The sequence below is a fragment of the Grammomys surdaster genome, unplaced genomic scaffold, assembly GCF_004785775.1.
Source record: "Grammomys surdaster isolate TR1022 unplaced genomic scaffold, NIH_TR_1.0 225, whole genome shotgun sequence".
Taxonomy (NCBI): Eukaryota; Metazoa; Chordata; class Mammalia; order Rodentia; family Muridae; genus Grammomys; species Grammomys surdaster.
In genome coordinates, this window is record NW_021604670.1 from 8,460,599 (window position 1) to 8,473,513 (window position 12,915).

A 12,915-nucleotide genomic window follows, 5' to 3' on the forward strand; every position below is an offset into this window, starting at 1 on the left:
CACCACCAAAACTACCACCAACCACCACCACCACCAAAACCAAAAACCCAAAACCCCCCAAAAGACCCAGAATGCAAATCAGAAAAAAGTAAAACTATACCTATTTGCAGATGTTAGGATTCTGTCATTTGAATATCTTAAAGATTTAAACAAAATACTTTTAGGCCCAGAATGTTCCACAAAGTAGTAGAATACAAAATAAACACTAAAGAAATTGTGTCTTTTTAATACACCCACAATAAACCTGGTGAAAAAGAAATCAGGAAAATAGTCCCATTTACAAAAGCCTTAGAAAGAATAAAATAAACCTAACCAATGAGCAGAGAGAGACCTTTACAGAGAAATCTGTAAAACATTGAGGAAACTGAAGAGCATCTGTGAGGTGGAAGGGCTTCCCATAGTCTTGAATCAGTGGAATTCACATTGCTAAAATGGCCACCATACCAAAATACCTGTGACCTTCTTCTCAGAACTTGAAAAAGAACTTCTGGAATGGGTGTGGAAATGCAGAATACCTTGGATAGCCGAAACAGTCCTAAACAAAAGAATAAAGCAGCAAGCATCTCAGTACCTGATATCTATCACACTATAGCAGCAGAGCAGAATCCAACATTGTCTAGGCATAAAAGTAGACGCATTGACCAATGCGGTAGAGATGAATACCCAGAAATGAATCTAAGCACCTCTAGACACTTGCTTTTCAACAAAAGTACAAAGAAAAAATGTATCCTAGAAAAGAGAGCTTTTAAACAAATTATGTTGGGAAAATTGAATATTCATATGCAAAAGATTGTCTTTCTGTAATCTCTCTCTCATAGAAAGATTTTCAAAATTGATGGGAGACCTTATAAGAATACCAAAAACTTTGAAAACACGAGGATAAATACGCTCATTTTCAGCTGTGACTGAATGCCTGACAAAACAACTTATAGAAGATTTGAGCGTACAATCCATCATGATGGTTTTATACCCCAAAGTGGTGTACACGGTTCATAAGTAGTTCCATCTTCAGTTTTTTGAGAAACCTCCATCTTGACTTCCAGACTGGCTGCACAAACTTAACATTCCCACCAGTAATCAACAGAGGTTCCTATTCTCCTACCTCTTGCCAGCATTTGCCATTTGTTTTCTTGATAATAGCTATTCTGCCTGTGGTGATGTGGAATCTTAAAAGTTTGAATTTGCATTTTGATAATAGCTAAGGATGTTAACACTTTAAAAATATCATTGACCATTTTATTTCTTCCTTTGCAAACCTTCTATTCAGTTCATTGATCAATTTATTGACTAGATGATTTACTTAAGTTTTAATTATTTTGCAGTTCTTTATGTATACTGAGTATAATCTCCTTTATGATCTGTAGTCAATAATGAATTTGTGTGTGTGTCTGTGTGTGTGTGCGCGCGTGTGCGCGCGTGTGTGCGCGTGCATATACGTTTTACTCTTTAGGTTATTACTTTACCCTGGTGATTGTTTCCTCTGTTGCTTGGAAGCTTTTTAGTTTATATAATTCCCTTAGGCAATCAATAGAGTTATTTTCCATGCCATTGAGGTGCTGGTTAGGACACCCTTGTTCTTCCTGCCTTCATGTTAAGGTGTTTTGTTTATGCTTTCTGTTAACAGTTTTCAAAGATTAAGGTTTTTGATTTTTGTGTCGGGTGAGAGACGCAGATTAATTCCATTCTTCTGCATATGGAAATCTGGTTTTTCTAGCAGCATTTGTCAAAAGGACTCCCTTTTCTCCAATGTGTGGTTTTGAAAGCTTTGTCAAAAATGGCGTGGCTGTAATTGTGCATTTATTCTTGGGTCTTCTATTGTATTTTATTGGTTGGCAGTTGTGGGTTTGGACAAGCACCATGCTGGTTTTGCCATAAATTTCTATATCTTTTTATGAATTTCCCCCCTGATTAACATGAAGTGGTCTTTTAATATCATCTAATTTTGAGCTGTGGTAATTTTATCAGATAACAGAATAACTACACCAGCTTGCTTTTGGGTTGAGGTTTGCTCCATAGACTGATTTTCATCCTTTGATTTTTGGTCTCTGTATCTTTATCTATAAGACATGCTTCTTGAAGACAATAGAAAGTTGTATTTACTTTTCTTTTTTTCCTCATTAATTAATTTATTAATTCTTTTTTTTTACTGGTTTGTCTATTTATTTTTTTAAATCAAATCATAATTTTTACTTATTCACACAGGGGTTATAAACACAAAAAGGCAGGACATGGGGAAGCGGATGACATCGGAGCATGGGTGTTCAGGGGGAGTACAGATATCTTTCAGAACAGGGTATCAGCTGGGTGAAGGTTCAGGGGACAGGTCACTATGACTCTGCCTATGATTCACTTGTCCTTATCTAAGTTGCTACTATCGGCCAAGGCTACCTATTTACAAGGTCTATGACTAAGCAGGCTGGTAAATTTCCACACAAGCTGCCTGTTTACAATAGCTTATAGCTATCTGTTTCAATGTTTTTCCACAGAGACCCAAGACTTTGTGGTAGCATACATGTATGACAGGCCTATTGCTGATTTTAGGCCTATTGCTGATTTTAGGCCTTCAGTGTATAAGCAGGGCTGCCCCTGACATCTCCTCCCTTCTCTAAGTATAGAAGGGCTGTGGCGATTCTAATCTTGCGAAGGTGGGGATAGAGGCCTGACCTCCAGTAATTGAAGGGGACCTTGTAATGGCTCCCGTCCCCCTGTTGTTGTCCAGTGAGGCGTGAGGGCCATTCCCATCCTGATGTCTTTTTCCTTGAGAGGGGATACTTTTGACATCAACCCCTATGCAGTTAGGCTTGTCCCTCAGGGAATCCAGAGAGATATTTTTAACTTTTATTTATATTCCCTTGCAGTGCTTAGCCTCGCAGCCTAAGCAAGAATTCAGATCGCCAGTCAGAGGGGGTTCTGGGTGGCCCCTCTCTGCTTGGTCTAGGGGTGGAAGTCCCCTCTTTTAGGTTGGGTGGAGATGGGTTTTGGGAACACCCTGGATAGAGTAACAACCTCATCTTGAGTCTTGTGGTCCTCCATAGCTAACTTATGATAATGTATCTGAATAGATTTTGCTACCAAATTATCTATGTTGTTTCATAAAGTTAGTCAGCCTATTTAAGGGCCAGGGACCAAAAGAAGTAAGCAAAAATAACCCAATTAATGGTCCCAAGATGGGAGGAAGTAAGATTGACAACCATGGAGAGGTTGAAAACCAACTCTTGTACCAGCTCTCATCTCTTTCTCTCTCTGATTTTTCTCAGGGCCTTCTCTGATCTTTTTCATGCTCTCTTTATCCTTGTCTTGTCTATGTAAAGGCAACATTCTTCTTTAAGGGCTGTACACAGCCAAGAGCTGTACACAGTCTTTTCTATTGTAAAAGAGTAAATCAAGTCCAATAAAGTCCTTTGCAATTTTTGGAGGTCTCTTGAGACAGTGAAATGAGGGATGTCTTCAGATTAGTGATGTCAGTCTCTAGCTGCTTGATGTCCTTGTCAATGGCCCATCTAAGATCTGAGTAGTATCAGTTTGGAGCCCAGCATCTAGATTAGAACTTCTAACAGCAGACATCATGGGTGATTCATTTTTACCTGGAAAGGAAAAAGAAGGGAATTCTCAGGGAGATTTCTCTTCCCTGGATGTCAATTGTTATTCATCTTATTTATGGTTGGGCCTGGCTTTGTGGGGGTATCTATTTATTTCATTAATCTTTTTGGCAGCCATTTATCTGTGCCTTCTGTGGTATCAAACAGGCATATCAATCCTCGGCCCCATAAGAGAACTGGGTCCAGGTCATTCATTCCCTTTAAGGGTAAGAGGGCCCTTCCACATAGCTGTGGTATAGTTTTTGTTGGTCTCAGTGATGCCAGAGGCAGTCAGCAGCAGATTTGCCATGAGCTTTCATTTTAGAGAGTTAAAAGTGAGCAAGGCATGATGGAGAGTATTTTGGGGGACTCCTTCTCAGGGGGCACCATTCCCCCTCTTTTGTTTTTAAAGCCAATTTTTCAGAGTTCTTGTAAAATCAGGGCAGAAGCTCCAGTAGCCGCTCCTTCCACACTTAGAGAGTCATGAAGACGATTTAAAGAAACATAAATCTATATTAATAATCTCTTTCATCAAAGACCGTTATAGAACAGCCAACAACTAATCAGACCATATAATATATTGATTAATGATAGCTTCTTCTACTTTTTGTAAAATTACTCCTCTTTTGCCAATTAATTGTTGAGGGAAATTAGGATCTATGTCTCTCTTGAGAATATTAAGCAGAGACTTAAATTCTTTTGTGGAGAGCTTAAAATAAAATCTCAGCCAATTAGTATCTCCTAGAAACTTTTGAAAATAATTTGAAATAAATAAACTTTTTTTTTTTTTGCCAGACCCATTATCTGAGATACTGCCTAGGTTAGAGCTCCTGGGAGGCCCTCTTCCTCTGGGTTTTGTGAAGTTGGGTACAGAGCTGCCGCCCGGGATCTGCTCTGTGCTTGGGCCCAGACCAGATGTATTTACTTTTCTAATCTGGTAGTTGAGACCACTTATATCTAAAATTATTGAGAAATGTTTACTACCTCTTGGTGAGTTTTTCTTCTTTCTTTCTTTCTTCCTTCCTTCTTTCCTTCCTTCCTTCCTTCCTTCCTTCCTTCCTTCCTTCCTTCCTTCCTTCCTTCCTTCCTTCCTTTCTCTCTCTCTCTCTCTCTCTCTCTCTCTCTCTCTCTCTCTCTCTCTTTCTGTCTCTGTCCCTTTCTTCTTTCTTTCTTTTCTTTGTGTGATATATATAATTTCTTTTTGAAAATAGCTCCTGTAGCTTAGGCTTGCTTTGAACTTGTTACATAGCAAAGGATAACCTTGAACTCCTGATTGTCTTGCCTACACCTCCGAAGTATTGGCACCAGATTGGTAACACCATGCCTGGCTAATTTTCACAGTTTTGTTGATTGTTTTTCTAGTTGCTTGGATTTTTTTCTTGACTCTGTTCTGCATTAGTGTCAGGGGATGCTGGTTTATTATGTCAGACATGTTAGACTTCTTTCTACCTTTATAAGTCATTTATCTTATGAAATTTGTTTTATTCTGTGATCCATGATTGTGACTGTATTTATTTATTCCCTCAATATGTAGTAAGTGTTCTTTTAACTTTTCTGCAGTGTTGGCTGTGAACTCTCTTTAATTTTTGTTTATTTTGAAGAAGCCTTATTCTTTAACAAATTCTAAAAGATAATTTTCCTGTTTATAGTATACCTGGTTGACTGTTTCTTACTTTCAGGGGTTGAAGTGTATCAGTCCATGCTTAGAAGATTGCTAGCTTTGAGCTTTGCTGACCAAAGAGCTGATGCTATTCTTATGTTTCCACCTTTGTGAGTGGGTGTTCTTCTCCTACTAATATTGTTTCTTTGCTTTGATTTTTGTTTTTTGACTATATAATGTCTTGGGGATACAGTTCTTTTTTTTTGAGTTTTTTTTATTGGATATTTTGTTTACATTTCAGATGTTATCCCCTTTCCTCATTTCCCTCCCACCCAGGAACCCCCTATCCCATCCTTCCTCCTCCTGCTTCTATGAGGATATACTCTCACCTACCTACCCACTCCCACCTCCCCACCCTCAAATTCCCCCACACTGGGTCATCCAGCCTTCATGGGACCAAGGATCTCCTCTCCCATCTATTGCCCAACAAGACCATCCTCCCCTGCATATACAGCTGGAGCCATTGGTTCCTCCCTATGTGCTTCCAGGCTTGGGGAATATAGTTCTATTGGGGTTTTAGATGTCTCTGTTTTTTGAATACACACCACTCCAAAGTTTGGAATGTTTTTGCTGTAATTTCACTGAATGGTTTGTGTATTCCTTAGCACTAAAGTGTTTGGCTTCTTCTATCATATGGATTCTTAGGTTTGTTCTCATGATCCTATCTCAGAGGTCTCAGACATTGTGCTCATGCTGATTTGTTTATTTGTCATTATTGACATTTATTTGATTATAGAAAGATTTATTTTTACTTATATAGGTGTAAGTCTCTCTCTATGTGTGGTTGCCCATGGAAGCCAGAAGAGGGAATTGGTGCCTCTGGAGATAGTTACAGGTGGTGGTTGTGAGCTGCATGACACAGGTGCTGGGGACTGAACTCTAGTTCTCTGCAAGAGCAGTAAGCACTCTTAAGCACAGAGTTACTGACCTCTCCAGTATCCTTATTGTTATGTCAGTGAATACTTTGTTCTCCAAATATTATATTGTTTCTTTCACTTGGTCGAGTCAGTCGGTAACAATTTTCCTCTGCGTTCTTTAATTCACTGAGTTTTCATTTCCAATATTTCCTTTAAAAAAAAGAATCTCAACTTTCTTGCTGAATTTTCTTCTGTGTTGCTGACATTTTCTTCACTACATCTGCTTTCCTCTTCCATTTTGCTGACTTTTCTACTATGACTTTTTTTTTTTTCATATCTAGGGTCGAATTGAAATCATCTACTTGTTTATACTCTTCTAGGTCATTGATCAATTTTTATCATAAAGCCTTAAATATTATCTGGAATTTTATTTATTTCAGTTAAATAGTTGAGATATGACCTGGAGAATTCATTTTAGATCATTTTTGCATATTTCTTATGTTTCTGTGTTGAGATTCGAATGTCTGATGGTTTCATATGACTTCTGGATGTGTGGAGTTCTCCTTGTACAGCCTACTTTTGGGGGCCTAAGCCTCGGAACCACTCAATGAGGAAGAAACAAACCATGGTGACAGAAAAAACAACGAAGCAAAGCAGATGCTTAAATACATGTGTGTCTCCAACGATTATAGGCAGAGGATGGCAGCTGCTGGGGTATGTGCTATGCAGTTAGAAGCTATCCAGGGTAGGAGTGGGAATAGTAAAGGAGTGAGGTAAGGGCGGAGGATGGAGCGAGGGGAGAAGCAGCAGCAAGCTTGAATAGAAAAAGGCAGCAAGAAGACAGGAATGGAGAAGAGAAAAAGAGAGAAGAGAAAACAGCAAGAGATTAGAAAGGAAAAAAGGTAAACATGAAAAGATTTCTCAATAATAAAATAGTTCCAAGCTCAAGTTAGATAGATATCAGAGGGGGAATAATAAATGGGAATGTAAGAGTTGTAAAATGGTCAGGGACTAGCCTCATACCTCAGTGGTTAAGAGTGCTTGCTGGTCTTTGAAAGCACATGGCAGCTCACAACCACCTGTAATACTAGTCCTAGGTGTCTAACTTTCTCTTTGGGCCACCATGACTCCTGCGCCCATATGGTGGACTTAAACATAGAGACAAACATGTACACATAATTAAAACAAACAAAACAAAGTGTAGTGGTGCATGATGTTAATCTCAGCACTTGGGAGGCAGAGACAGGTAAATTTCTGTGAGTTCTAGGCTAGCCTTGTTTACAAAGTGTATTCCAGTACAGCCAAAATACACAGCCCCCTCCCCATTTAAGTAAAAGAGAAAAAGAAGTCAAATTATGGTAAAGTAAAAATACTACTAAATGTAAAGATGGGGAAAAGCAGTAAGCCCAGGGGCAGAAAAAAAAAAAAAGAAAAACATGAAGAAAAAGGTTGTTGAATGGGAAAAAATGCAGAAATGAAACGAGATGTATATAAAGTTTGAAAAAATACAACAGTCAAATTCCTTTAAGCATATAGGAATAAAAAAATAAGTTGAGGTGTCGGAGTATCTTCTTTCTGGGGATTGAGAACTGGGGACAATAGTGATAAGGCTGGAGGGTGGAGGTGGTTCCTTCAACTTGAATTTTAGTTTTTCCTTTGGTTTATACCACTGCATTGAATTTCTGTAGGACACAGGTCTGTCTGTCAGACTTGTCTTTACAGTAACAGTTTTCCTTCTTTGTGTATGAGGAGTCTCTGCACACTTAGTTGTGTACTCTGTGCAGAATTTCTCCCCGTCCCTGCCCCCCACCCCCAACCTGGTGAATGTATTAGTTGAAGGATATCTCCTAGCTGTGTCGGAATTATAGAAAGCAGCCACAGTACTGTGATGGTGTAAGTTGAATTCTTCTCAAACTTTGATAGCCTCCTACAGGAGGGAATGTTGTTGGGCATCCATGGATACTCCTGAAAATGAAGAATTCTTGGCCTTTACAGCAGCAAACCCAGGCAGATAGGTGACTCTAGACTTTGATGCACTTGCTGCTCTCAGGCTCAGAGTTATCATACTTCAGAGTAACTCTGTTAATGATGCCTGCTTGTGGCCACTGAGGCAGGGGCTATCTTTCTCTTGTGCTTCCTAGCCTGAGCCACCCTTCCTTGGCTTGTGCCCTTCAGTTTGTCTGTTCTCCATAACTGTCTCTGGACCTTCCCTCACATAGGGGCTGTGGCAGGCCAAACTCAAGCTTCTTAACTAGTAGATATTCCTGGGCTCCAGGATAGCTAGTTTTGCACAATGGGTTCCCCTCTCAGCCCACAGTTGCCCTCTGAACCATGTGAGTTGACAAAATGGAATTTCTTTCTGCTGCTGACTGGAGGAGTTGTAGTATCATCAATACTTGTAACTGTATTGAGACTCCTGATGGCTGTGAGCTTCTCTAGAGGGCAGAACTGATTTGGCTTCATCTGGTTTACCTTTTTAAAATGGCTTCTGAAGTCCATGTCCCTCCCTTGAAGGAACTGCTGGGCTGAGGGTAATTTTGGTTTCTTTCTCTGCATGGTGGTATAGCTTTGGTTCTGTCTTTTATTTTAGTATCCTTTGGATTCTTTTGTAAATGTTTGAAGCCTTTCCTTGATTGAATCTCTTTGTGATAAAGTCTGTTTTCTTTTTTTTTCTTATTATGAATCTCATTCTTGCTGGCACTCAGGAAAACAGCCTCTAGTCTGCCCTCTGGCCCTGCATTCTCTCCTCCTCACATGTCTGCAGATCAGGAAAGTGGAGAAAGGATCAGAAGCCTGCCTGGATATAATGCTTAAGGCCTATTCCCAGTGCTCTCCATTTGCCAATCATGTCCTTCACCTCATAGCTTCCACAACCTCACCAAATAGCACCACCAGATGGACATACACAAACCTCTAGAGCAGAGGTTCTCAATCTCTGTGTTGCAACCCCTTTGGGGGTGTCAAAGAATCCTTTCACAGGGGTCACTTAGGACCATTGAAAAACATGGATATTTACATTATGATTCATAACAGTAACAAAATTACACTTAAGAATAATTTTATGGTTGGGGGGTCACCACAATATAAGGAACTGTATTACAGAATCATATTATTAGGAAGGTGGAGAACCACTACCCTGGAGCATAACACACCATAACAGGGTATGTACAATAGGATCAATGGTCAATTATATGCATGTATGAAATGGTTACAATGAAACCCAGCATACTGTACAATGAGCATGTGGTAAAAACAAACCACCAAACAACAGCATCCAAAAACCAGAAATGTGTGGTGCTACAAAGGTTTCATAGGTGGCTCACTTTGTTATGTAAATTGTACCTTTACAAAGCTGTTAAAAATTATGCCTAGTATTTTCATTTTGGTCAAACCTTAGGAATGGCATATATAGCTTGATCAGGCTAGCCCTTCTTGTCCTGGGAATACTTTTATTCCTGTCTATCGTGTTAAAGCTTATCTTTAACAACATCAACATGTTGGCAGCCAAAGTACATGGCTTGAACCTGAAAATGGACCCCCAGACAGAGTTATTAAATTAATAGGCTGGCAAGCCAAGGACAGGTAAGATTCTTCACAGAGCCTTACCAACCTAAGACAGAAGTGCATTGCTTTTAATAATGCATATTCCATGACTGGTAAGGAAGGGATTCTTGTCAGAATGACCCAAGACAGGTTCAGTGTTGGTAACAAAATAAAAAAGGGGGGGAGGTGGAAAGCCTTTGGAACTGCTTGGCAAGAAGCTGACATGGGCCAAGGACAAGGAAATGGGCTGCTTGGCAGGAATATGACATTGGCAAAGGACAAGGAAGCAGGCTGCAAGCGGGAATCTGACATTAAGCTAGAACAAAGAAGCAATTTCAGACAAGAATCTAAATTTTAGGCTAGAACAAGGAAGTAGGCCTCAGACATGTAAATGACCTTGGGCTAGGATAGGGAAGTAGGCTCAGATACTTTGGTCATCCTGACAAGCCTTTAGAAACAGTGATCATGGGAGTGTTCATGTAATTGGGTTTATGCCTTGCTTTTTCTTTGACTATTTGTGTTTATTGTATTTCTTGTTCCTCGACTATTTGGATCTAATGTATTGCTATACCCTCAGCTTAGAACTGACCTTAATACATGCATGTAATCAAAATGGTATAAAAGTATAAAGGAAGAGGGGGTATAGGATGGGGGTTCTAGGGAGGGGAAATGGGGAAAGGGGCTGACATCTGTATTGTAAATAAATAAAATATCCAGTAAAAAATTATACCTGTGGGCTTCACTCCTGTTGATTACATAAGTCCAAGGCTCCTGAGAAGCTGCAGTTGGTCTACTTGTCCCAAGGCTGCAAGAGAACTTGTGGATTTGGAGGGCTCACTAGTATCATTCCTGTGACTCTTTAGCCCTGGTAACTGATTATAACAATGGAGTAATACCAGCCTTGATTGTGAGCCAGGCATTATGAAAGGAAAGCAGTGTGTGTGATGCTTACTGTTCTGTTGCTCTCAACTGGCCTTTTAGTCTCTGAGCTGTCCTGAAGATTTGGGATAAAATGGCTTCAGAAACTGACTGATGCTATATCTGCTCCTCCAGTGCACAGTTCTTTTGGGCTGAGTCCTTTCATTTTAGGTATTTTAACCCACCACAGAGGTTCCTCTTGAGATAAATGTGTACTTGGTTCAGCTGGCCGATCTTCATTTTTCAGACACTCTGAAGTTAGCCTTTCTTTACAGATTTTCCCTGGTTATTTTTTTCAGTCTTTATTTAAAAAATATAGTGTCCTGCTGTGACTTGGGGACATTTGGAAGCATGGCTGTGGAGTCAGGTCTGTGGCTTAAATTTTTGGGCAAGCTCTTACGTTTCTCTGAGATTGTCTTTTGGAAATCTGAAAAATAGAGACAGTCATAATTGTCACAAAGGATGATGGGGAAGATGTCAGATTATGTTGGAAAGACTTGAGTACAACTAGCTAGCATATAATGTTCTCAAGAGTGGAGCGGGTTTGGCTTCTGAATCTAGGTTTGAACACATGCTTTTGTTTTTAAATTTGAAACCGAGTAACAGGGTGCGAGTTTCTCTGTGCTTCTGTTTCTGCATTTATAAATAATTATTTTAATAGTATGTATTTCATTAGGGATTGTGAAGAGAAAAGCTAATATGCAAAGAACTAAGGACAAGATAGCTGTGACAAGTCTGTCTCTAGTCCCTTGGACCAGTGCATTTGGTGTTATGGATTAGACACGAGCACTTCGGGGAGGTAATAGTAGTTACTCTGACTAGGTAGACCTGGTTGGCTTGGCTGGTTGATCATCAGTGGTGGGTTGTGATTCTCTGTGTTTCTGCACAGCACATGCATCTTTTCATGCACTCTGATGGCTTCTTCCTTGCACAGGTAAAAGCTGCCTTTGGGTCAGACATTTCTGCTGAAGTAGGTTCAGTAGACCCTAGTTCTCTAAAATCTCTGTGCATGGCATTGTGGCATATGAGGAGAACTTCAGTAGATCAGTCTCTCTGCATAGCAGGCTGCAAGCACCATGGTATTGAACTAGCAAGCTTATACACAAGATAGTAGCAGGGATCTACTTTGTTCTGTTAGGCCAGAGATTTTCATTAGAAACTGGTTTGTGGCTTTAGGCTCCTTTAAAACACATGCAAGTTAGGGGACCTGATTGATCAGTGATTACTTCTTCTTTAATTTCAGTTGATTATTTACCCTGGAACCAGCCAAGACGGGAGCTTCTTCGTCCTCCACACAAGTACCGGCCAGAGTCTGCCAAGTTTGAAAACAGAACCACACATCAGGATGACTATACCATGAAAGGCCTTGTGACTACTGTGAGCTGTAAGCCTCCAGCCAAGGCAAAGCTCTACAATATCCCCTTGGAAGATCTGACTAACTACAAGATGAGTTATGTGCCCCACCCTGTGGAGAAGCGGTACGTTAAAGAGGCAGATAAATTTATACCCTGTGATATCCCCTTTGAGAACCTGACCACCCATAAAGAGTCCTACCGAGGCCTCCTAGGGGCACCTGCCAAGAGCACAAAACCTCCAGCCAAGCTCCCTGCGCACGATGCACCTTTCTCAAACATCACTGAGGTGCAGGAGAAATTCCAAGCTTGGCCAACGCCCCAGAGAGTCGCCAAAGCTCCCGTTGTGTATGTCCCTCCTGAGGAGAAGATGGATCTTCTGACAACTGTGCAGACCCATTACAAACACCTCAAGGGTAGCCCTGCCATCACTTGCCGACCTGTGCCTTCCATTAAGAAGAGCAGCCGGTTTGAAAGCTCCACCACCTCGAAGGATGACTTCAAGCAGTGGGCGGCCGTGAATACAAAGCCAATCAAACCAATTCCCCACCTGAACTTGCCTGTTGAGCCTTTGGACTGCCAGACCACCACTAAGACGTGCTACGTGGCTCATCCGCCTATCATAACTGAAAACTACAAACCTGCCTGGATTGGCCCTCGAAGAAACATCCCTGTAGAGGGTCAGACTACTTATTCCATTAGCTTTACTCCCAAGGATTTGGGCAAGTGTCCAGCATCATACTTAGACCCCCCAGGTTATATCTTTGAGGAAGTGGATAATATGGGGCACAAGATATATAGGTCAATTTCTCAGACAGGTTCTAGGCAGAACAGCTCTATTTCTATATGCGATGCTGAAAAGCCTGTTCAGAAGGAACTAGAAGTGTCAGCCTGACTTTGAAAAAAACCCTTTAAAACCTGCAAAATACCTTTGAAAGCAGACAACTAAAAATTATCCATTGAAGAAGAATTTCCCAAAATGAAAAAAAAATTAAAATACCTACCTC

General features: G+C 40.5%; 1 protein-coding gene across 1 annotated transcript in view; it reads left to right on the forward strand.

The window, feature by feature from the left end:
* Saxo1 (stabilizer of axonemal microtubules 1) overlaps window positions 1-12,915 on the forward strand; it is a 108,443-nt gene extending 95,528 nt beyond the window's left edge. The window contains exon 4 of the mRNA XM_028773383.1: window positions 11,800-12,915. Coding sequence (XP_028629216.1) covers window positions 11,800-12,803 — 1,004 coding nt within the window. The 3' untranslated portion in view covers window positions 12,804-12,915. The remainder of the gene's footprint in view (window positions 1-11,799) is intronic.